This window comes from Sinocyclocheilus anshuiensis, unplaced genomic scaffold (assembly GCF_001515605.1).
Source record: "Sinocyclocheilus anshuiensis isolate Anshui unplaced genomic scaffold, SAMN03320099.WGS_v1.1 scaffold50, whole genome shotgun sequence".
NCBI lineage: Eukaryota > Metazoa > Chordata > Actinopteri > Cypriniformes > Cyprinidae > Sinocyclocheilus > Sinocyclocheilus anshuiensis.
The window spans coordinates 3,096,698-3,121,743 of record NW_015542382.1 but is presented as its reverse complement, the minus strand read 5'-3'; the positions used below and the strand labels follow the sequence as shown (position 1 = coordinate 3,121,743).

Below are 25,046 nucleotides of genomic sequence, written 5' to 3'. Positions count from 1 at the left end.
AGGTTTTTTAGGGTTGGGCCACATTACAAGAAACTTATCCGTTAGAACAAAAGTGAAAGAGAAATCGTCATAGAGAGATGGCAGCAAAATCAACTTTAAATCACATCAAATAATTTATCTTTAATAATAAAAAGCAATCCTAAACAAATAAAACCCTTGTCTCACTAGGTGAAATGCATATTTCTGCATAGCAGAATGTGTTGCTATACAATAGTTATATAGCCTACATACTGTATGTACCAATATATAAAAATAATTCAAACGTTCATACCGATAACAACATCACCAGTGCCTTGTGGTCAGTTGTTTACATTCATATATATATATAAAAACAGACAATACTATGTAAAACTAAATTGTTAAATCACTCATTTTACACAAATTCAAACTCTACACTGGTCCAGTACCAGCGGGAAGGCCTGTGGTGGTGTTGCGCTGATCTTACTGCACATTAAAACAAATAATAAAAATGTTTTGTAGTGCATTGTTAATATCGTAGAATAGTCCAAACAATCACTACACACATGAATACAGTACATGTTCTAGTTGGGTCAATGATGAGCACAGAATCCTATAGGCGTGGTCACATTTACCTTAGCGAAAATTAGCGTGCAAAATCAATGTCATTTCAAAAGAAATCAGCACGACTGGAGTTTGTTGCACAACCACCTTAAAGTTTGTGTTCAGGTTGTTTGTGCAAATTTGCCGCGTTGCCTAAAAGAAAATTACTTTGTTTTAAAGTAATTTCTGTGTGAGCAAAATCGCCTCTGTTGACAGTAAACAAAGGACATTTTTTTTGCCCCGTGAAATTTCGCTGAATTTCCTCTAATGTGACCCCACCATATGAAATGTACTTTGAGATAATGTTTCCAATAAATCGTACTTTGTTATAGAGCTGCAACATCTGTAACATCTTCATATGAACTGCACACATTCATATACTAAAAGGGTACAACCACAGAAATTCTTTAACTTTCTTGCTCACAGGCAGATGTTGAATACTATCTTTCCCAAAACTCCGCACCACAGCTCTTCTCGCCAGTTCTTGCAAGCTCTGCGGCGCTTCTCCGCGATACGGCATACTCAGACTCTTTTTTGGGGATGCAATATAGTATCCTAGCAGGCCAAAAAGGCAAGAGAAAGTATGTTTACTGCCTGCTAAACTGAATCCTCCATCCTTCAGGAGCACCCTCACGCTGGTCGGGCCCTCGGGAGCCCGATAGCTGAGAGTGAAGAAAACATTTGCTTGCATGCTGTCCCGGATCAGGAACGTCCCAAGAGGAAGTTTGGCAAGTCGAGAGTGAGCTTCATCTACTTCCAAGGGACCCCAGTAAAATCCACTGTGGCTCAAGTAATCCACAACCTGGGTGATGAGGTCACACTCCCGCTGGTCTCGAAAGGGGTGAAAGTGTGTTGGTGGGACAGCACAGGATTTAGGGGACTCGGCCAGCTTGGATGGGCCCTGTCGCGCAACTGCATGGTCAGTGTCATTATGCTGGACCATTCTGAATCAGGGCCCACTCATACCATTCCTCCATGGTCCTAAAGCATAGATGAATGATTCTGTGCCGCCTGTTTAAAGAAACAAAGAGTTCTAACATCAAGAGGTGGGAACGGCTCTTGCACGGACACACTCGAGAAAGTCTGTGAGACAGTGCATATGTGCAAGTAAGCACATTGATTTCAAGTGTATTCAGGTTTAATTAAATTCTTCATTACGAAACAGAAAGCCTACCCTTTCTATGCAGATGATGCTCTATGAAGTCAGTGTGGTGTAACTAACATATCCTACAATTGTTGCTATTTGATAAGAAAACCATAAAACAGAGAAGACACCTGTAGACCCTTGTATCATTGTGTCAAATCACTTTTTGAACTCTTATGAAAAGGCACATTTTGTTCAGGTCAAATGGAGTAACATGCACTCTTAAAAATAGAGGTGCTTAAAAGGTTCTTCACAGCAAAGCCATAGAAGAACCATTTTTGGTTCCACAAATAACCATTCAGTCAAAGGTTCTTTAAAGAACCATCTATTTCTCACCTTTTTGAAGAACCTTCTTTCGCCACAAAGAATCTTCTGTGAAACAGAAAGGTTCTGCAGATGTTAAAGGTTCCTTATGGAACCATTTAAACAAAAAGCATTGTGAAGCACCTTTTTTTAAAAGAGTGTATTCGTTTGAAAAATCATGTTTGAAAATCTGATGATTAAAAAGAATGATTATATACAGTGAGGGCTGTGTACTGTATTTTATTGTGCACTTTTACTTGATGGCTATTAGTTACACCACATGTTTTAATCAAAAACGGTACAACAATTTGTAAGAAAAACGAATGAAATCAATATTAATGCAACGATGACATTTAGAAGAAGTTTAGAAAATGTCTCACTTTTCTCTACTCGAAAACTTTGTTACGGTTCAGTGGCAAAGTAGAATGATTTCCCTCACGCGTAGCTAATATAGGCTGCTCTAAAAATCAAGATCCATATCAAAAACATTACAAAAATATAAAAGAAAAATATTTAAATAATTTATATGAATACATTTCATATTTTAAACATATATTTTAAACATAAAAACCATCATAAATAACTAATGGGACGTTTTTGGTTGGCTATATAATTCTTTGAAAGTTTTGATGTTATATGGTCTTTATGGAAATAAGCGTTTAACGGTTAGCACTGGCAAAGCGAAGCCCCCTGCCTTCTCTGAAATACCAGCACATACATGTAGGCTATTCTCGAAAGAACTCCAAGGTATGACATGATATTAAACCGGTTCTCCTGTGCTACAAGTGTAACGATTTCCATTTAACGATTTTTAATGTATGTCACCTACACTTTTAGGAATAGCCTAACCATTAAGCTACATGTATACCGAAAAGGTTTCCATAAAGCGGTGTTTAATCCACGGATAATGTCACGGTGAAATTAAAGGTGAAAGAAACGCCTCCAGTCCGGTTTCAGATGAAAAACCTCTAGCCAGCCGCTTACCGCAAATGCAGTTTGATGTTGTCTAAGCCAAACTTCTCCAGAACTGTGTCAAGATTTCCTGCGATGCGGCATTTTTAGTTGTAACACATCATTCTTCTCTCATAGGCTGACCATTATAAAAAAGCGAAAGCGAAAGCTTAAAAATAAGCAAGGCGGTCTCGCCTCTAGCATATGAATAACTGTGAGAACTCTTCCAAGTACTGTCAGAGTCTGGATGAAGGATATATGTCTCTGTTTATGCACGCGTTATGCCATTTAATGTATTTTATTTACACTACCCTCTGCGTAATCTGCAAAGTGAAATACTAGATTTAGGAATGGGGTTGGATTTTGGCCGCTCTCTCTGCCTCTCTATGTAATAGGCTACCTTCAAAATGCCGAAGATCTTGGGAATTCAGCAAATAATGAACATAAAAAGCTTGTTATAACCAAGCTACTGCAGTTTGTCTTCACGAGTGTGTATTTGAAGTTATTATTTAGCCTGCTGTTTTGAACGCACGTCTGTTTCACTTTCATTTCGGAGGCATGTTTTACTTTAAATCACGTGATCTTCACCAACTCATCTCGTCTTACGACAGGTTAAGAGGTTAAAGGTCTTATCCTGGTTTAATTTGATTAAGACTGTAAACATATGAGCTACATCTACGTGTAATGAAATATTATTTTCAATAGATTTTGACAATTATAGAAATGATAGCCTACTAGGCCTACAGTAAATTCATGTCATCCTCTTCTAGTACAAATCAATAGTTTATAGCATTTTATAGTAAGATTACTATTATTATTATTATCTTTCATACCACTGCAGAAAAATACATAAATATGAACTTAAATGTAAAAGCCTATAAGAATCAGCCATTGAAAAATCCTATATTGATCAACCGTTATTTTGAATATTAAGAGACATGCATCCACCTTGAAGTCTATGATGGTTATGGCCCTGATGCACCCATTAACAAACACTATATGATTTTTACTTATAAGAGAAAAAAATAAAAGGTAACCAATGAAAAATGTTAAAGTGGCCAGTCTTGCACCAGACAACTATTGTATCTGTATAAACAGCAGCATTCACTGAATACATACATAGTTTCGACTTTAAACGGATGTTGTACGATTAACTGTTCTCTCTGTAGATTGCTTCTGACTCTTATAGTAATCAGATGATCTCTAAAAATTGCTGATAAGCTGTATCTCTGAGTGGCAAAGCAGAACGTATACCTGGAATAACTCATCCTACATTAAGTTCAGGTCTTTTTTACATCTTAGAAAACATTCTCAAATCAATTCCGTTTATATCTTTAACAAATATGCTTGTTTGACCCATACTTAGTAATCCATCAATTAAGGATAAATCATATTTTAATCTATTTTAGCTATAATTTGCATGTTTTGTTTGGAGATTTCAGGGAAAAAAAATACCTTGCACTGTATACTGCAGATGAATCCAAAGATGAATTTTCACCTGAAGGACTGAAAGGACCTTTAAGATGATGAGATGAGCCCCAAAATACAAAAAGACCAGAGCTCTTATGCAACTGACATCAACTGCTTGCACATCCACCTAGAGAGAATTTACTACAGTGGAGTAGGATACTGCTCTAACTTTACAGGAAAAAAGATTTACCACATCCCACCATTGGTGCACACAGGTGCTTTTTCATTTCAGTTTCACTTTAGTTGACCCAGGTATAGATCGTATCACATTCAGGTGAAAATATTTGAAAAAAATAGTGACAGTCAGAGAGACATAGTTGATATAACTGTATAGTATAACATCTAAAAGAGGGGGGAAAAATACATTGCATTAAAGAAAATGGGTAGTACTTCAGTCGTTTGTTGATTGATTAGCATAATAATGGAATATTGTAGATTTCACAACAATTATACTTAAACGAAGATTCACTTTCAGAATGACACCTGATCACGATTAACTGACATGATCATCCCGAAACAAAAAGCAGGAAAAAAAAACATATTACAACAGCACTGTTATTTCTGAAATAATTTCTAAACATTTCATTTTACAGGAAAACATCCCCATCTGACCTGCTAGTTTCACTAACCTAAAACCAACAGCTGTTAAAATAACCACACAATTTGCCTTTAGAACACATATCGCAAACGGCTTCCAAGAAACGTACTTGACAATAAGCTTACACTGCACTCTACTGGCAAATCATCAAAAAGACTAAAAACAACAACAACAATGCGCTTAAAAAACATTATAGTCTGCATGAAATTAAAATTCACTTTATCAATATTTTAAATGGATGTTATAGGTTTTATTGTGAACCATACATCCAGGCATGGATGCATTGTTCACATGCAACCGACTATTCTCTTGGTGATGTAAGCAGGACTTCATATGCCTAAATCTTGTCCCTCAAGCTCATGTTCATCTGCATTCACTTATGAGTGCAACCAACATTTACATTTCAACATTCAGTCAACACCTGATTCATAGAACCAAGTCCTCAACCAAGTTACACTCGGATGTACATCACAATATAGAAGAACAGTTCTGTCGCTGCTCCCTATTTATTGTGACTTTAAATTTTTTTTTTAAATGACAATCTGTGTGCATGATAGAAAAAGGAAACATCTGGCCAGTGACATGTAGAAACACGAGCTTCATTAACCATGGTCCACTCATGTAGTGATCATAAATAATTTATTGTATTCTTAACCCCCCTTAACTTTCCATTTGTAGTTTATGAGGATGCAGATGCTGTTTCATGTTCCTCCTTCCTGCTGTGTCTCATCATGTAGATGGCAGCTGTGAGTGCAAGAACACCATATGTGGCAAGAACAAACTGCAAAAGGGAATAAGTGGGGGAAAAATTACACTTTTAGATACAAGTGACGTGAGCGACGATCTTACTGTTGTCTTTGATCATGCAACAATCTGACAGATGATCTTACATTTCTGCATCCTCGTAATGTGTAGCTGTTAAAATGTTTCCTCCATCCTGTCAGTTCTGTTGGGGTTGGTGCATCAATCCCAAAGAGCTGTCTCTGTCAGTATAAAATAACAAGGAATTATGAATAAAACCACGTCCATAAAATGAAACAAAATAATAATAGTTTTAGGTGTTAATATCATACCATGGTTGTACTGAATAAACCTAATTTAGCTACTATTGCATTTCTTAAAATAATGTAGGCTACTCATTACTTTGCCATTTTTATATTTTAAAATGTTTTTTATATATATATTTATTTACTTATTATGACAGCAAGCATGGCTGCTTTATGTTGAATTGTGATTTATTTTAGTAAAGTTATTTGTCTACCTTGACTTCGCTAATAAGATGACCAAAACTTGTAAGCGGAATCCGTGTCTTCACAGGGGAGGTCGGCATGTCTGTAGAAAAAAAAAACTATGTTTTAAACCATACTGCTGCAAATCAAAGCAAAGCACAATGGAAACGATAGCATGTCAGCCTTGAAAAGCATATACACACTAAACAGTTACTGAATCACTCTAAAAATACCGTTTCTACAAAGAACACTGCAGTTGTTTACAGCGGCGGTATTAGTTCCGGAATGTTTCAATGTCAGCTCAGCATCCAATTAAAACTCCCTAACTGAGACGTTGAGCCAATGGCTGCAGACCTGGAGGCGGGACTTTGAGGTGGTTACGCAAGCTAGTTAAAGCGCCCGTGTTTGAATTTATGGTCAAACGTATTAATGTACGTGTGGTAACCGAGGTCAGCCGGAGGAAGTTGTAGAGGCAATGCGGCAATGTATGGGTATCTGTTAACCAGTTTTATTTAACTTCCTTTACTGTGACTTGTTTAAGTTAACTAATTAATGACATAATTGTTAAGGCAGTTTCCTCTGGTCTTCCTCAAGGACACAATGAATGTTTTTTTGTTTTTTTATTTTTTTTATCTCTATTAGCCTACTCTTTTCCAGATCCAGATTATCCTTTTTGCAATGCAGCCTGCAAAATGTGTTGTGGTAGATGATCATTACCCTATTGGCCTTTGCCATTCAGTTTTTGCATGTTTACATAATAAGTGGTGCTCTGAGAGATTTAAATACATACATTTTTTTTATTATTGGTCAAGTAGGATTGGGGTTTTGAACACAAGACATAAAAAGTAATATTTCTTGTTGAGGAGAAGTGTGCTATTATTATATATGTGATCAGACTTTCAGTTTTTGCCTGTAGCAGATCAAATCAGGCTTACTTTAAAGAAATGACCCAAGACATTTCTAGAGACCAGAATATCATTATATGATACACACAGAAAATGTCTTATTTTTAGTATAAACTATACGTGCAAGGTTTCCTTTCTGAACCATTAGTGTAAAACATGTTTAGAAGTGATATTTTATGCATCCAATTTTAACTATTCAAGAGAGTTTTGATGCTTAGTTAATGCTGCATGCACTTCTCTTTTTGACTCAGTCTGCATATTTACACTAAACGTGACTTGTATAAATTTTTCTCTATTTGTATCTGAAATTCAAACACAGAAATACTGTTGTGCCGTCAACAGTTCAAATCAACTGGAGCAGAAATAGCAGAGTAACTTTATATGTCCCAAGTGAATTGAGAAAGTTGTTTATGTCTGATATAGGTTTACTCCTCTTTTCGCCTGTCACTAACTGGTGACACAAGGGAGCTGTCCTCCTTGCAATTTTAGATGAACTTTCATCAGCGCAACTGCTAAGGTCAAAAAGAGAAGGACATTTAATATCATGCCAGAAAAACCCGCTATCAAGATATTTGATCTATAACGCATAAAAGCAAGTAATCAACATAAAACCATAAATATGACAACTCAAAATCCATCTCTAACATTTTCAACATGAAGATCCCAGTATTTTATCACAGGGCTCTTCTCTTTCTTTTATTACTCTTTGTAAAATATTTGCAGTGCCTTGAATTAAAGCTGGTTATGAAAAGCACTGGGTGTGACCTGTAATTACCACAAGATTGATGTAGAGATACTTTATAATAAAATTCACGCCTTGCTTAAAAAAGGCTACTTCCTCTTTTCAAATCATTAATTCGTTTTTTAGTGAAGTGAAACTAAACAGATATCTGAAATAGTTTTACAAAAAACGATTTGCATAAAAGCTGTGTAAGACATTTGAGACAGCCTGAATACTTATTACCCTGAATACTTATTACCTAAATGAAGCATGCAGGTATATGTTCCTGATAAAAGAGACATGATTTTGTAAGTTTCAATGAGGCTATTGAGTTTCACTACCTCCTGTGACTCACACTGTGTTTGCATGTTTGATTTCTGTTTGTTTTCTCCTATTATGACTACGGCCAAACTGCAGTTTGCATAGAAAAGAGGACCAGTCATAATAATGGCAGTCAGGTAATAAAAGTTGACTTCTTCTGTACTTTAATATTCAACATGTTTTAATACTGCAATCATAAACTTGCGATTATACAAAACGTGGTGTAATATTGAGGTATAGACACAGAACGAAATGAAAGTGCATTGATTGACTGACCGTTTTGGATCAGAAATTGAGGACTTCTGTTTTGAGCGTTTCTCCTTTTGTGTATGCTAAATTTATTACTGTGACGCACAGCTGAATTTTCAGCAGCCATATATTTCAGAAATGATTCCATTATGCTGATTTGTTGCTCAAGAAACGATTCTTATTAATGTCAATGTTGAAAACAATTGTGCTGCTTAATATTTTTTTTTGTGGAAGCCATGATACATTTTTTAAGGATTACGTGATAAATAGAAAGTTGAAAAGAACAGCATTTATTTGATATGTTTTTTTTTTATTCTTACATTAATTCTTTTAATTCTTCCATTAATTTTATGGGCATTTCGGTTAACTCTATAAATATACATGCCATGCAGTGCAAAAATTATATACAGGTCAAACACATGTAAAAATCAATACAGTAAATTCCTTCATACTAATACAGTACATTGTGCCCTATTTATTTATTTAAAAAAATCTATTTTTTACAGGATGAGACCCTTGGAAGCAAAGGGGTCCGTAATAATTTAAACTTACAGATTAAGGGGCTGTAATATTATAATGAGATCCCTTTATCACGTCACCAAGGGAGCTAAATCAGACGCGCTCGTTTTCTCAGACACTTGCAGAAAAAGACTAACCTAAACAAAGTGATTGGGTTAATCTTTTTCATGTTTCCTTGGTTGGTAGATGCACCGGGGACCTGCTTATAGCACTTAAAACCTGGAAAAGTCAGATTTACATGATATGTCACCTTTAATTTTGGCCCAAGGCTTTGACTACTCCAGGATATGTAATTGTGATCAGCAATATTTTTGCAACTGTTCATCAAATCATCTCCAACAGGTCCCAAAAGTTCCAGTGAAAGCTCTTGGCCTTGACCTGTCATTCAGTCAAATTGAGTCTATTGACATTAATGATCTCAGCCCATATAGTAAGCTGAAAACCCTGAACTTGCATAAGAACAAGCTCAAGTTTATACACAAGGAGGCTTTCAAATCTCAACATAAGCTGGAAGTTCTTGATCTGTCCTTAAACAATCTAAAAAAAAATCTATCTTCGTCTTGGTTCCACAAGCTAAACTCTCTTCAGCAACTGAACCTTGTAGGAAACCCATACACCACCTTGGGACCTGCTCCCATTTTCCAGTCTCTCCTTAACCTAAGAATGCTGCAATTCGGTAGTCCTTCACTGAGAGAGGTGTACAAGAATGGCTTAGATGGGCTCACTCATCTGGATGAGATGACATTCACTGGCAGTAACCTGAGGTCATATAAGAACGGGAGCTTAAAAGCAGCCCGTCCCATCGGTTTAGTCTCTTTGAGCCTTCAGAGTCTATTTCAGAACGATCCAGAATTAGTCTTATATAAGGTTCTTCAAGACGTCTCCCACCCTAATACTCGGCTGACTATCAAAGATGTTGAACTCAGAACGAACACTTCGACAGAATCCTTTAAAACGGCGAGAGAAGGTGGGACTGAAAGCTTGAGTTTCCATAATTGCACCACAACTGATGAAGCATTGACCTCTTTTTTGATGGTCATGGATAATTCTTTTTTGTCTTGCATTGGTCTTGAAGATGTACATTTTATTGGTCAAGGGTGGTGGCAGAAAGCTTCGTACACACATTATGAAAACTTACATACGGCCCACATACATAATCTCGACATCCAAGGGTTCTTTGAGTTCGGTAGCATGAAGCAGTTGGGATTTCTGCTGGTGAATCTCCACAAGGTGTCCGTGATCAATGGCACAGTGTTTGTTATTCCTCCGATAACTACTGTCCTATTGAAAAAACTTGAATATTTGGACCTTAGTCAGAACCTCCTTTCAGACCTGACAATTGCACCAACGTTATCTACAAGTTTTGGCGCATATCAAAAACTCATCCCTCTTAACGTGAGCCAGAACGTTTTAAAATTCCTTGGGCTGATGTCTCAGTTGACCACTAACATTAAGTTACATCACATATTTAGACTTAAGCCATAATAGTTTTGTTTCTATGCCAGAAAAGTGTAGCTGGCCAGTGACTCTCAGGTTTCTGAACCTTTCCAGCACAAAGCTACGTAAGATGACCCCATGCCTGCCTTCTAGCTTGACGGTCCTGGATCTCAGTGAAAATGATCTGATGGTGTTCAACCAAAGATTTCCCCAACTTATTACGCTAATACTGACAGGCAACCGATTTATAAAACTCCCACAGGAGGAATTATTTCCAAGGCTGCAGACACTGCTTATTCAAAGGAACGCCTTGCGGATGTTTAACAGGAGTGATTTGAAGAGATTCAAAAACCTACAATGTTTGGAAGCAGGTGATAACAATTTTGTGTGCTCCTGCGAGTTTGTATCTTTCTTTAAACAGGATGTTGACCTTTTCACCGTACTAAGGGATAGTCGTCGCAATTACGTGTGCGACACTCCATTCACTCTTAGAGGTGATTCTATTGACAGTGTCAGATTGTCAGTTTTCGAGTAGTTGACAGTAAATTTTTGTTTAAATTGATAGTTTAGTTGTCCTATAAACTTAAATTGGTCATGTTCTTGTTACGCAGCTGAAATCCAAGTTAAAAAAAATGCAGACCCTGTTGTATTTTCTTGAAATTTATTAAAAGAAGGTACACCGCCATCTTGTGCCGACTAAACTGACTTGAACGCACCTAACGTCGTAATTACGACTTGTCAACTCCTAAGTACGAACGTCCCAGGAGGACTTGAACGCAGCATTACAGTCAACATGACGCTGAGTGGGTCGAGGAGATCCTTGTTCCAGAACTAGAGATAGATCCTACATTTGCCCTGTGTTTGCACAAACGGGACTTCCAGCCGGGCCGCTGGATTGTGGACAACATCATCGACTCGATTGAGAAGAGCCATCGGACTCTCTGTTTTGTCTGAGCACTTTGTTACCAGCGAATGGTGCCGTTACGAGCTGGACTTCTCACATTTCCGCATAGTCGATGAACACAATGACTCTGCTGTCCTGGTACTTCTAGAACCAATCAAGAAGGAGACCATTCCCAAGCGTTTCTGCAAGCTGAGGAAGATTATGAACTCCAGGACGTATCTGGAGTGGCCTGAGGAGGAGGAAAAGAGAAGCCAGTTCTGGAGCAATCTGAGAGCTGCTCTACAGAGAGATGAATGTTAATGGCTTGCCAGGTTGTGTGACAAATATAGACTAATCAAAACTGGCCAAGTACCAAAATGCAATGTCTCTATTATGCATTACTTTTATTTGTAGGCCTACTGTATATACAGTGTTGTTGTTAACTAAAAGCAAATTTGAACATTAAAAATATTAATAAATTATGCTATAATAGTATATAAATAAAACAGAACTAACACTGCTGTATAATGTATTTTAACATTTGCAACGTTTAAAACATGTCAATTCCATTAAAAGTGACAATGTGGATAAGAGGGTAACCTTAAATGTAATATTTACAAAGTGTCAAAATGCAATGCCTGTCAGCTGAAGCTTTAGCGGGTTGCTTGGATAATACCAATTCAGATGTGCCTGCTTTTACTTCATACGTAGGCCCATTGTGCTTGCCAGACTATTTCACATGACATGTTCAGAGCACTAACAGCACTGTGAATGCATATGGATTGAGGTACAATATTAGCACAACAAATATTAACTTATGTGTTATCAGTAGAATGTGTTTGTGTAATGTGAGATGTGACAATGGGAAGTTATCTATAATGTTATTTACAACTGTAATGACTGACTGTTTATCACCAGTATGATTTCACAATGAGTTCAGCCCCTTTTCTGTCACATATAAGCAAATAACATTAGATTGAATCAAATGCTAATGTATGTGACAATAGCAATAATGAACTGTTATAAAATCACAAACAATTTTACTCTTCTGGTAACTTTCTTTTGTTCATATCCTATTATATTAGACTTATTCTTTCGTTTTTAGCATGTTGTCTGTACATCCTGCAGACTTCTCACTTTTTAAAGGAGACTTTAGGTCTATTTTGATAGTCTTGATATTATTGCAAACGATCTGGTTTTAGATCTCTTTTCTCCAGAAATCACATGATACTGACAACTTTTAAATAGTATTTTATTACTTTGGCGCCACCTGTTGGATGTTTTTAGATTTTTAATTGATTAATTTGACACAGTAGGCTATGTAATTTCAGTATGTGAGCTCATAACTGATCAGTGAAAGTAGTGGTGAGGTAATGAAGGCCACATCAGAGTTGTTGTTTTTTTTTTTTTCACCTGTTATTCCTCTAATGTTCCCACAATATAACATTCATGTTCTCATAATGAAACCTAAACCAAGCATGTAATTTTGTGCAATGAATTGACAGTGTAGTATCTTGTACCAGTGTGGAGTTCAGCAGATGGTGGATGACTGTATCAAATGCTTTTGTTGCCAATGCAAATGATTCAAAGAAAAGGGTTTTGGTACAGTGCTGATATGCATATTGTTGTCAAAGCATAAACTGTAAACTTTGACCGAATATTGCACGTTTTAAAGGGGTCATATGATGCGTTTTTAAAGATCATTATTTTGTTGTGGGGGCGTGTTAGAACGAGCCGTTTTAGGGGGGCGTGGCAGAGTCTTAACTTCGATAAAGAATATCTCTTTGGTTTTGAGACTTTAGTCTTTGCAACTTCAGGGATCTTATCTATGCACAATCAGCTTGTAACACTCCAAAGAGAAAGGAAAACTTGAAATCGCATCATATGACCCCTTTAATAATGTAATCACAGACTGAGTCCTTATAAATAACCTGACTGGTGACCCACCAGTGGGTTCATCACAAGCTGATTAGTGAGCATACTGCTTGAGCATTTTATTTCTTGGCTCCTGAAGTACTCTCTACAGACAAAATACTATTTAAAAGTTGTCAGTATCATGTGATTTCTGGAAAAAAAAAAAAGATCTAAAAACAGATAATTTGCAATAATATCAAGACTATCAAACTAGACCTAAAGTCTCCTTTAAAAAGTCTCCTTTATAACATTTAACAATGATCACATCTGTCAGGTTGGATGATGTGAGGACAAGCCTCAATGATGAGATCTTTTGTGTTTGTTAGTAAACTCAGATCTCTTTTATGAGCCCTTGGTCAGTATCTGATCATCAATTGCATCAAGACAGAATGAAGAATATATAATATATACACAGAAATTTACACAGAAAATGGCATGAGAATATTCAGAAGACAACTAGTCAGTCATCTGATATTAAATATGTCTCTGTGGGTCAATTCTCGGATGTGGGTCAGTTAATCGTTTTAAGGTTTAATATGTTGTGGCAAATCGTCTGCTAAATGGCAGAATTAATTCAAATTAAAAGAGGAATTTTTTTGTTGCCACAAATAAAGAACAAGTGGGAGGTCTGAATGTTCCTCATTCAGTCATTTTATGCTTTGCTCTTGAACAGTAATTGCAAGGACAGTCCCCTTGGTGGTGCCTGGGGTTAAGTGTCTTTCTCAAGGGCACAATGGTGATTTTCGTGAACCCTTATTCATGGGTCACCGCTACTGGGGTTTGAATCAGTTCAGATCATAGACCACTACGCTTCAACCACAATGTTTGCATCAGATGCTGCTGGAAAGAGAACCGAAACATTTTCTGAGAAAAATAAAAGCTTAAAAGAATTGCTACTCTTTAAAAATAAACCTTTTTAAAGTGCAAGTGAAAGTACAAGGTTAAAAAAAAAAGTAATCAGTTTAAAAGCCAAACGAAGAGCAACTGTTCTCAGGAATGAAAATACTCTTCCATAGAAACTAAACAAGTTACCACCCCTTCTGCACATATTATGAGGTGATTTATATACACAGGCACACAAAGCTATGAGCTACTGTTATTTTTTAATAGAAAATTACAGGTTTGAGTGCCAACATTTTTCTGAAGCAATTTGTTTCCAACATGACAGTTAAAAAAAAAAGATTCTTGAGATGGCTTTTAGGGCTTTTCAGAATTGCCACATACAGTCTGATCCATTTTGAGAGCCCTTTAAAAAAAACTGGTCTCTAAATAACTTATAAGGTTTCTTGGGGTTTCATCATGGCTGCAGAACCTTTGTGCACGACGGAATCCTTAAGTTCCTGCAAGAAGTTTAAAGACTGTCCTCCAGTCTATCATGAGGGAAAAGGTGTTTGAGGCAGCTAATATATATACTGAAGTTTAAGTTTAATTTGTGACTGAAGTATGGGGACAAAGATATTAAAGTAACTTACGTACAGTGTTTATCTAAAACTAGTTTAATGAATCGGAAGGGTAATTTAGGCCAGCATTAGTGTGTAAAGAACAGCTCAAATATATATTGGGACAAAAAAATATTTTATGTAAACAAAACTGGATTTTTCATGCCTGGTTTAATACATATATACTTTTGTATGAGATCATTTAAAGGAATTTTAATAAATTACAGAACTGGTGTCACCTAACTCAGCAGGTTCTCTGGGTAAATAAAAATAATTCACACAAGTAAAATTCACAAAAATAAATAAATAACAATTCAAACTTGAAATGTCATGGCTGCCCAGACTGGGAGGGCTGTAACACTACTTTCATAAGTATTTCTCAACCCACAAAGACTGCACAAAATGGGACAGTCTATAAGCTGACATGACATAATTGCACAAGTGCATGCACTCACACAATGTCAGTTATGTTTTTAGAGTCGTTGCCTCATGTTTTATGTCTTAGTTCTATATATTTTATTCAGTGTTAATTGCTGTTTTGAATTAAAATGTTTTGTATATGTGTAACATTTCAAATGAATATGTTTCACATGAATTTAGGTAAAAATGGAGGGTGATAGAGCAACTATTTTTGTCTTTTTTAAGGAAATTTGATTATGACAGTAAATCCATCCATCCAAATTTGTCCATGTTTTCTGTTATAATGTTACAAGTCACAACAGTTGTGGGGTTATAACAACAGCGCTTCTTGTAGCTACTTGATGTTTATGATGATGATGTTTACACAATTTTGAGAAAAGCAGTAAACTTATAAAGCACATTTATGCATTTAGCAGAAGCTTTCATCCAAACCAACTTATTCAAGATTTATACTTTACCAGTTCCTGCATTATTTGGTAATCGAACCCATTACCTTATAGTAATTAGTGGCATGCATGCTCTACTTTTTAAACAGATATGCCTAAAACAAAATACAAAAATACTACAGTATAGCCTATTAAAATACTACAAACATATTAAAATAGTACCGTTTCAACTGTACACTGAATAATAATTAAATCTCCACACAGTGAGGGTAACAACACAACATGTGATGCCCACGTAGCACAATTTCAATGTTAATATTATGTTAAGCGTCTTGGCGGAAAGCTACCATGGTAAATGTTTGCAATGCGCCAAATCAACAAGTGTTGTGCATCTGGCGCTCGTTCAGTCACCCTTCTAATTACGGTTTCCTCGGAAATTCTTTTTGGACGGATTTCTCAATCGGGCTGCGCTACCAAAATGTTTTTCTCAACCGCAATAGTCATTCAAAACGGCTGCACGAAGGGGGCGTGGTTACAGTATCATTGACACTGACTGAAGCACCGCTGCTCGCGACAACAGTCAGCTGGGGAGAGGCAGGCGATTGCGCGCGCGCGTGCCGACCAACCGGGAAGCGAAGCGCAAGCCGAGCAAGACCCCGTACAACGGCGCAGGCTACAAGTCGAGGAGATTTCTACCCACTACATCCATTCCGTCCCCATCATGGCCGACCCAGCGGCTGCGGAGGGCGCGGGGGGCGCGCGAGGCTTCGCCAGGCAGGGCGCGCTGAGGCAGAAGAACGTGCACGAAGTGAAGAACCACAAGTTCATCGCGCGCTTCTTCAAACAACCGACCTTCTGCAGCCACTGCACCGACTTCATCTGGTGAGTATGCTGGAGGACGCAAAGGTGTTGTTGTATGTAAACGGCCGCGAAGGGCACAGGTGACTCACTTGATGCTCGTGACAGGAAAAACACCAAAGCGTTTGAACGCTCTCAGACATCCGCAGTGCTGTCAACGCTGAACAAAGACGCCGAGCGCAGACGGAAAAAACAAGCGACAAGCGCAGCGAGTCCAGCGCAATGCTGCACCTCTACAAGATGTTTAGATTGCAGTGTGCTTGTGTGTTTATGCAATTACAGCACGTTTATTTAGGCTCTTCTCTTGCTGTAGTAAGGATAAATTTTAACTGGCTATCACGAGAAATCCCTCTCGTTATGATTAAGCCATCATCATCATCATCCTAGAGATGTTTTTGGCGATTTTGCGGAATATGGCGCGCCTGCGCGTCTTGCTGCTGAGTGCAGAGGAATGCATCCAGATTTGGTTTCCGTGCTGTAATCTCTCACCCAGTCTTGTCTCTTTTGCAGGGGTTTCGGCAAGCAAGGCTTCCAGTGTCAAGGTAAGACTCTTTGGCCCCCTAGAGACATTTGAGTCTGTGCATTTTCAATGACTGCAACTGTTTATTTTCTGTTACATGACAGCTGCTTGCCTTTTGAACGCAAGCGGTGTTGCAAACATGGTTGCATTGTTCTTTCATTTCATTTGCTTGTGTTTGAGGAAGAAATACAGAGAAGCCTTTTGGTTTTCTAGTGGCTAGTTGAAGAAATTAAGAGTGACAGTTGTTGTTAGTTGTCACAGCCAACACACACAGCAGTTTGTAACTATTTTACAATTCACAATTTATTTTGTATGATCTTCTTACGCCTCCCTGGCTCTTATGCTTACTATTTCTTCCATATGGATCACATCATACAAATTAATGTGAAAATAGTTACGTCACAGCTTATTCGCCACTGAATATTTCCTTGGGTAGTTTGCTTCTGTCTAGGCACATACCTTAAAGTTTCAGCCGCAGCTGCACATTTATGCCATTATTTCCATTCCATACAAAAGCGCTGCTAGAGAAAAGCATTTGTAATTGAATGGAACTTTTGTCTCTTAACTTGGCATCACTGAGTATAGCCCTTGGTGACAACTTCCCCATGTGAACTACAAAGTGAACATTCAGATATGAAATACAGTATTCAGGCACTGTTGCCATGAATGTCAAAGCCCAAACTGCCATTAAACTGGCATTTGGCAGCATTATCCTTAACACATCACCTCCTACTCAGATCATTAATGGGCTGTTAAAAACGCATCATCCACAATTACTACATTGCAGTGCTACTTTAATAAGATAGCAAATACATAGTAGGAGAAACCAGGGCTAGTCGTCATACATTTTACAATGTTTTTCACTGAAGTCAACTTTAAAAGCATTCAGATGACAAACTTACATCAGCCACTGGCGTAATGAACTGTTTTGCCTATAGGTGAAATTACTTATGGACTAGGAAATTAGTCTTAAGGTAACTTTCAAATCAAGATTCCCCACCTGTCAGAAAAAAAGGAAACCTGGAAATCATGTTGTGTATTTTCTCCATCTTTTGCATGGAAAGGAGTATTTTCAGCAAATCTTTCAGTTAAAATCGTAAATTGCTCCAAGTTTTAAATATGTGTTTCCAAAACATTTGGCTCACCGATATGTGAATAATCTTTGATATTTAAGTAGTGACATTGGCTAAGCATTACAGTACAATTAATACACCGAAATTGTCATCTGCGTGTTTTAGCACAATGAGTTCTGTACAAATGGACTGCTTGGCTTGTCAGCGGATATAACGCCTCGTTCCCATGTTTCCTGCCTCCACATGGTCTTCAACAAATTCTACATTTATGGAATTGATTAACATATTTTATCACATATAGAGCAGCATCTCTCTTCCATGGCTCTTTATCTTTGCAATCTCTAATATTGTGTTCTGTAGTGAATTAGTTTTTTGATAGTTCATCCCTCTGGCCTCATCTAATGTATATGAAAGCCTGCCAATATTAAATCTTTGCTCTGTTTTATCATCTAATGCCATTTTGTAGAGTATGTTGGCATGATACCATTTTTAAATAATTGCTGTAATGCATAGTCATACAAAAACTCCATCCATTTTGGCAGTTTTTATGTTTACCAAGCAGAAAGGCATATTGACTCTGTTGATATATTTATAGTACTCTGCGAGGGCCAGACGGGTCTGTTGCTGATGCAGCGATATGTTAACAGTTAATGTTGATCATTTACTTGACACGCACACTTACAAATGCAAGCGTAAAAGAAATAAAGACTGATTAATCAAAGCATAGATCAGGCCTCCATCTTGCTCATGTTGCAAATGTGCAGACTAAACAGAGAACAGCCTGCTTTTCCCAAAATTACATTTGTGTATTAACAAAATAATCAATATCAATCATTTAGTCATTCATGTGGGCATTTACCTGTAGTTCATTTTTAAAGGCACTGTGAAACCAAAATGGGAGATTTGTAGCTTTTAGTCCATTTCTGCTTCGATACCACCATTGTACTACTAAAAATTGAACAAATCAACCTTTTTAATGGGAAATACTCCAACAAAGGGCAGAAGCAATGTTCGTCTAGCGATTTCATGGGTTCTTTAAATTCCTAATGCAAATATGAATAGGTACATTTACATAAACATTTACAAGACTAATTTTAGTTTCACATCTCATACTTGTCTCTTTTATTTTTCTTGTAAGTGTTTATAATGGGTAGAAGTGAAAAATAGAAGGTATGAGAGGAGGTCAGAGCTGTGTGTCCCTGACCTGCTTCAGGTAACAAAGAGATGTGTCTGATACCAGCACAACAGCTATTTATACCATTTAATTTTACTGGCAAATACTTGCAGACTGAGAATGAGGCGAAGAGAGTGAGGTGGTGCATAGAGATGAAAATGCAAACAAGAGGTTGAAGTGAAGGCTACTGTTCAGTAAACCCAACCCATTTTTGAAATTGTACAAAATGCTTGTATTAATGACATTGTTAAAGCTACAGCCAAATATAATGCTTTTTATGATGCCATCACATTACTAATTCGTTCATTAACGTCACTGATCTTTCTACCACTGCAAAACATGTACTTGTTGTGCTCCTGCGTGCATGTAAATCTATAAACCCAAGCAGGCAGGTTCTTATTAAATTACACAGGCCTGAACAAGATGGAACCGTGCCAAAATGTGATGTTTGAAAAAGTAACAGTAGCTGTCATTGTTTTTAATGTACATTATGATTCTTATCATTTTTATGTAAGCTTACTACACTGAAAGTATATGCGTATACTTGGAGTGGAGTAAAAAACTGTCTGATAAGTAAAAGATCCATGAGCTAAAAACCAAGAAATTTCTTTAAAAATGTGGTCTTAAAAAGTCTTAATTCACCTTTCCACAATTTAAGACCTTAAAAAGGTTTTTAATCAGAACAGCAAGTCCTAAATTCATTATGTCATGGCATTAAAGGTTGCATGCATTGCAAAAAAATGAATGTCTTCCTTTAGTATTTTTTATTTTTGCTTTCCGTTACAAATATCTAAACATGATCCTTAAATCAAAATGCATTTACTTGAGACGCAATTCACGCAAATGTAAAATGAAGGCTTGAACAAAATTAAGTGAGTTTATGCTTATAACAAGAACAAATATCTGTCAGTGAGCTAACTGGTTTTCCATTTTAATTAAGTTGATTTTGCGGAGCCCACTGTTAGATATTTGTTTTTATTTTAATCAAAAACAGTGTTTTGATCAGTTTCACTATAAACATGACTGTTTATGTCATTTCCATATTCTAGTGGTTGGGAACAGAGGTATTCAAGCCTTAAGTTTTTTGTAAAATGAGTTAAAAGAAAATGGAGATCATAATGGCTGGAAGTTGTTTCTTCAAACTTTGAAATCTGATACAACTCATTGCTTGCTTCCTAGACATTTACATTTAGAAAACATATTGTGTTCCCTTCAATTCATTCAGTAAATTGTCTTTACTTTAATTGTCTTTAAAAAAGGATGCATTATTGGTATTAGTGTTTTCCTGTGCAAAATTCACAACAGTGAGTGGTTGCCAGGGTTCTGCTATGTGGTTGCTAAGGTGTTCTGAGTGTTTTTTTTAAACATGTGTTTGCTTACTAGCTCAAGTCTAAATAGCCCATCCCGTGAAGTCTCTATAATGTCCTGGTCTCTTTTTATGGCTTGGGTTCCTCCTTCAGTTCACTCATTTGTCTAATGAAGCTTGTCAGATCAGAAAACAAATTGCCACTCAACAGACAATGACTGTGAAGTAACATTTAGTTTACAGTAATGTGCACGACTTCTACACTAATGGAACACTGGATGCAGTGTTTGGAAATGTTATGATAGTGACTGCATGGACTCTGTGCTTGCTTGGAGAGTTTTAAAGGGACAGACAAACTGATAGCAGGCCTTTGCTACAGAACCCCATCATCGCTGACTGCATGAACCTTCTGAATCACACATCTGTAATGACTGGAGGGCAACAATTGAACGCAAAGATATAATTAATAAGGACCTTGACTCTAATTAAGATGCATAGCTGTGGGATTTAAGAGATTCCATAATGAATGTGTGTAAAGGCCTAGTTTTGCCATTTGGTTTGTGTTCAGTGTAATTCCTTTTATTAGTAGTGACTGCTAGGAAGAGCATCACTGAGCATTTGAACAAAACCTTGCCACTAAAGTTAAGGGTTCTCAATACATTTCAAAGCTGATTTTAAGCACAGTTTTGTTTATTGTTGTATGATGTTGGATTTGATACCCAATGTCAAATCTGTCTTGTAGAAAACTAGTGCCTAAATGATCAACTTGCATTTTCACGCTCGTAGCATCATAAACAAACCCATTATGTAAATATTGAATATATTATATGCAGAAAAGAATACTGGAACACTCTGATCCCATTTTAATCACTGAAGCTGTCACTGCAAGTTTTACACGTGTTTCAAGCAACCGTTTGAGCTTCACAAGCAGAGTTATGGACTCCTGCAAATGCTCACATTATAATCAGTGAAGCTGTCTACATTGCAGTAAATCTTATTTACTCTGCATCCACTCCTTGCAGATTTTTTTTTTTATTTGGTCATGAATCCAAAATAATCTTTTCAGTATTAAAGCTTCTGGTGTCAGGTGATGCTCTTCAGCACTCATTTTCCCGTGCAACTTCAATCACTTTATTGAATAATTGTGCAGCTGTGCTTGTATTTAATGTAGTCTAGGTCGTATTTTATTAACGTGCATAGTTTTCAAAACTGAGAGCATGTCACGCAATCAGTTCATCATGTTCAGATGTAACTAATTTGGCTTTCTTCTACCAAACGACAGGTGATTTTGCACCAACATACATTAGAGTTTGGTTCAATTTAATGTGTAGCCTTTGACATCAACAAGAAAAGATACGGGAAGCTGTTCTCTTCCCTTTTAAACATTGCCTGCTTATTTTTTATCCTAACAATACATAATCATATGGTTGAGTTAATTGCATTCTGTTACTTACATATAGAATTTTATTTTCCTGCTATGACAGTAGACTTGCAACCCACCTAATGTAAAATGTTCTAAGAATGTTTTGCTAATGTTCCCATTATAAAAACGTTTCTCTGAACGTTCAAAATGTTTTTTTTCTTTCCAATTTTTAAAAACTTTATCATATTGCGAACATTGCGCGAATGTTACTTTTGAATGTTCTCTGAACATTCTAAAACAAGGAGTAACCTTTAAAAAAATCTTCCAAACATCCAACTAAGATGTTTCACAAAAAACATTCCACGAATGATGAATGATATAAATAAGGTTTTCGTGCTAAAGTTTTGAGGACATTATTAAAGACCTTTGAATGAACATGTTACTGGAAGAACTTTTGTTCATATCCTTGCCAGAATGTTAGCGAAAGTTCTGCACTGTAAAAAAAAATCCCGTAAAAAAACAGTAAAATTCCGGCAGCTGGGGTGCCGGAAAAATACCGTAAAATAACAGGCACATTAAATAACAGTAATTTTCCGTAATTCAAAAATACAGTTTTTTGCTGTCATTTTACATGAGATTTTCTGTATTTTCTTCAGCTTTTAATGTTCAAAAAGGAGCTTTACTTAAATACTGTGGAAAGTTAAATAAAAACCATGAAATTATCAGTAAGTTTGAACACTGCTTTTATTCAAATAATCAGCCATAAGTGCAAAACAGTGTTTTATTAATTTATTCACCTATCTGCAAGAATATACCATCTTAACTGTAAGAATATACCAATATAGTTTGTTCAGAACTGCAATTTACTAATATTCTTTGTTCAAAACTGCAACAATATACCAGTATAAAGATTATAGCACAACTACAACAATATAGCAAGTTTATTCATAACTGCAATAGTATAAAAATATTTTATTAAATGATCATAACTGCAACAATATTCCAATTTAAAAATTAGTCCAAAAGTTATTCGATCACAACTGCAACAACATACCAATTCAGTTTGTTCATAACTGCAACAGTATAAATGCAACAATACACAATAAAAGGAATTGTTCAAAACGGCAACAATATAGCAGTTTGGTAAACAAATAACAATTAATAATTAAATTGTCCTTAAAACGGAACCACCTGTGAACAGAATAATTCATTTGACAACAGATGAGGCATGAAAAAAAACAAATAATTAAACCATGAAAGCAAATTATCAGCAAGTATTTTAAGTCTGTGACACTACCAACAATTTCTGCTAGGCAATGTAGGAAGATATGACAATCAAAGTTTTTACTCCTTTTAAGTCTGTGACACTGCCAAAAATTTCTGCTAGGCAATGTAGGATCTGACAATCAAAGTTTTTACTCCATCCATTCATAGTCCGCAATCTTGTTAATCAGTGAAAGAACCTTTGGACTGACTGCCGATTGCTTTCTCGATGTGGTCTTCTCCACTTTCGATCCCTTCTCGGGGTTCATCTTAAAAAGGCATCTGTTGAATGGAAAAAAATCCTTAGTAATAAAACATGGACTGTAACATATGCTGTGAGTAAATAAAAAATAAAAGCAGAATAATAAGAATTTGCACAGGGCATGCCTGTAAGCTGAGAACTCAATTTTCCGTTTGTGCCAGTTAAAATAACATTGAACTTACACTGAAGGAGGGATCTGAGCCACATCTAGAACAATCCTAAAACATCCTAGCAACCACACAGAACTCTCTAGCAACCACATAGCAATGTCCTTGCAACCATAACACCTTAGCATCGTGGCAGTGACATTTGCAAACACAACTGTCATTTTCTTCATTTCTCTCTAGTGTGTTTTGTTTAAGCACATGGTCCATATTGTCCAGGAAGCTCAGGAGTAATTCAGGTTGTAAGATTCACGTAAGCACTGAATATTTGCGACACTAATTTACGGTACTACTACGGCAAGAGATTGGTGGGCATTGGCCAGTGATTTGTCACATGTGAATGCGGCTGCAAGCAGTGGATTAAAAGCTTTAAGTTTGTTTGGCACTCCACTGTCCTCATTTAAGACTGCACGCACTGTGCAACAAAGGCGACAAACAAAGAACAAGACACAGGTTTAACTGGCAATGGTGCAGTAGTGTTCATGATTTTCTAGGTTTAATCACACATCTAATTAGTCTGCCTATGCAAAAGCAACTTTTCTGTCACTGCTGTGCCATATTTTAGTGTTAGAGATGAACCAAAGGTTGAACTTCTAGATACTGTGCAGGTTCAAACTTGCTCAGCTTCCAAAGAAAACATGTCGAAGACGTCATGGTTGGAAGGTTTGTCTTATCATAACCATACACAAATGCGTAGGTGTGAACTGGCGAAGCTGTGCCACTTGAGTTGCCTCTCGTCAGGAAAAAGTTTTGACATTAAGTTAATATGCCAAATTATATTTCAAGATGTCTATAACAGGACAAATATGATTTCTATAAAAAGTAGGTTAGGGAGAAACTGTGATGTCCACAGGCAGGTTGAATCGTCGGGAATACTTAAAAAGTTAGTGTTGTACAGAAATACATAAAGGTAAATCAATACTTGAATGGTGGTTTTTCTTTTTTTTTCTGAGCACCACCTCAGATGTCTTTGGTGAAATTTGCTTCATTTTACATGCTTTGTAGAACATGTACATTTTTAAAAGGCCCTTTCCACATGAACTACAGTACTACAAAATCTGGGGTCATTAAGATTTTTTTATTTTATTTTTTTTAAATAAATTATTTTTTTATTTTATAGTAATCCATTAAATTGAACAAAAGTGACAGTAAAGACATTTATAATATTACAGAAGATTATTTCAAATAAATGCTGTTCTTTTGAACTTTCTATTCATCAGATAATTCTGAAAAAACATCACAGTTTTCATGGTTTCCACAAAAATATTAAGCAGAAAAACTGTTTTCAACATTGATGATCATAAGAAATGTTAGTTGAGCAGCAAATCAGCATATTAGAATGATTTCTGAAGGATCATGTGACACTGAAGACTGGCGTAATAATGCTGAAAATTCAGCTTCTCATCGCAGGAATAAATTACTAGAGGTCGACCGATGTATCGGTTTTGCCGATTAACCGGCACCGATAGTTGATTGCTGGAACTATCGGTTATCGGCAAAAATCCATGCCGATAGTTTTCTGGGTTGCGTCCATTGCTGGAGCGGCTGAGAAGAGTCTGCTGTCATTACACAGTGTGAGAGCGGCCTCTAGTGGTTGAAATCACTGACAGCAC

General features: G+C 36.6%; 3 protein-coding genes and 1 pseudogene across 6 annotated transcripts in view; 2 read left to right on the top strand and 2 right to left on the bottom strand.

The window, feature by feature from the left end:
- Window positions 1-398: 398 nt before the first annotated feature.
- On the bottom strand, window positions 399-4,489 carry LOC107692730 (suppressor of cytokine signaling 1-like). Of its 2 annotated transcripts, none has more exons than XM_016491903.1 (2): window positions 4,415-4,489; window positions 399-1,572 (listed from the first exon to the last, which is right to left on the bottom strand). In XM_016491903.1, the coding sequence occupies exon 2, from the start codon at window positions 1,502-1,504 to the stop codon at window positions 935-937; it is 570 nt and encodes a 189-aa protein (XP_016347389.1). In that variant the 5' UTR covers window positions 1,505-1,572; window positions 4,415-4,489; the 3' UTR covers window positions 399-934. The 2 variants fall into 2 exon arrangements, with proteins under 2 accessions (XP_016347389.1, XP_016347388.1); XM_016491902.1 differs by lacking the exon at window positions 4,415-4,489 and adding an exon at window positions 2,993-3,091.
- A 1,072-nt stretch (window positions 4,490-5,561) lies between these two features.
- On the bottom strand, window positions 5,562-6,560 carry LOC107692731 (up-regulated during skeletal muscle growth protein 5-like). 2 transcript variants are annotated; one of them, XM_016491904.1, is made up of 4 exons: window positions 6,471-6,560; window positions 6,289-6,359; window positions 5,918-6,010; window positions 5,562-5,808 (listed from the first exon to the last, which is right to left on the bottom strand). In XM_016491904.1, exons 2-4 carry the CDS (start codon window positions 6,355-6,357, stop codon window positions 5,707-5,709), a joined length of 264 nt encoding a protein of 87 aa, XP_016347390.1. In that variant the 5' UTR covers window positions 6,358-6,359; window positions 6,471-6,560; the 3' UTR covers window positions 5,562-5,706. The 2 variants fall into 2 exon arrangements, with proteins under 2 accessions (XP_016347390.1, XP_016347391.1); XM_016491905.1 differs by having other exon boundaries at window positions 6,490-6,560.
- A 2,399-nt stretch (window positions 6,561-8,959) lies between these two features.
- On the top strand, window positions 8,960-11,612 carry LOC107692729 (toll-like receptor 2 type-2; annotated as a pseudogene).
- A 4,330-nt stretch (window positions 11,613-15,942) lies between these two features.
- Window positions 15,943-25,046, top strand: part of prkcba (protein kinase C, beta a) — a 30,420-nt gene continuing 21,316 nt past the window's right edge. The window contains exons 1-2 of one of the 2 annotated variants that reach the window (XM_016491827.1): window positions 15,943-16,332; window positions 16,819-16,850. In XM_016491827.1, coding sequence (XP_016347313.1) covers window positions 16,172-16,332; window positions 16,819-16,850 — 193 coding nt within the window. In that variant the 5' untranslated portion in view covers window positions 15,943-16,171. The remainder of the gene's footprint in view (window positions 16,333-16,818; window positions 16,851-25,046) is intronic. The other variant, XM_016491826.1, reaches the window with a different exon arrangement.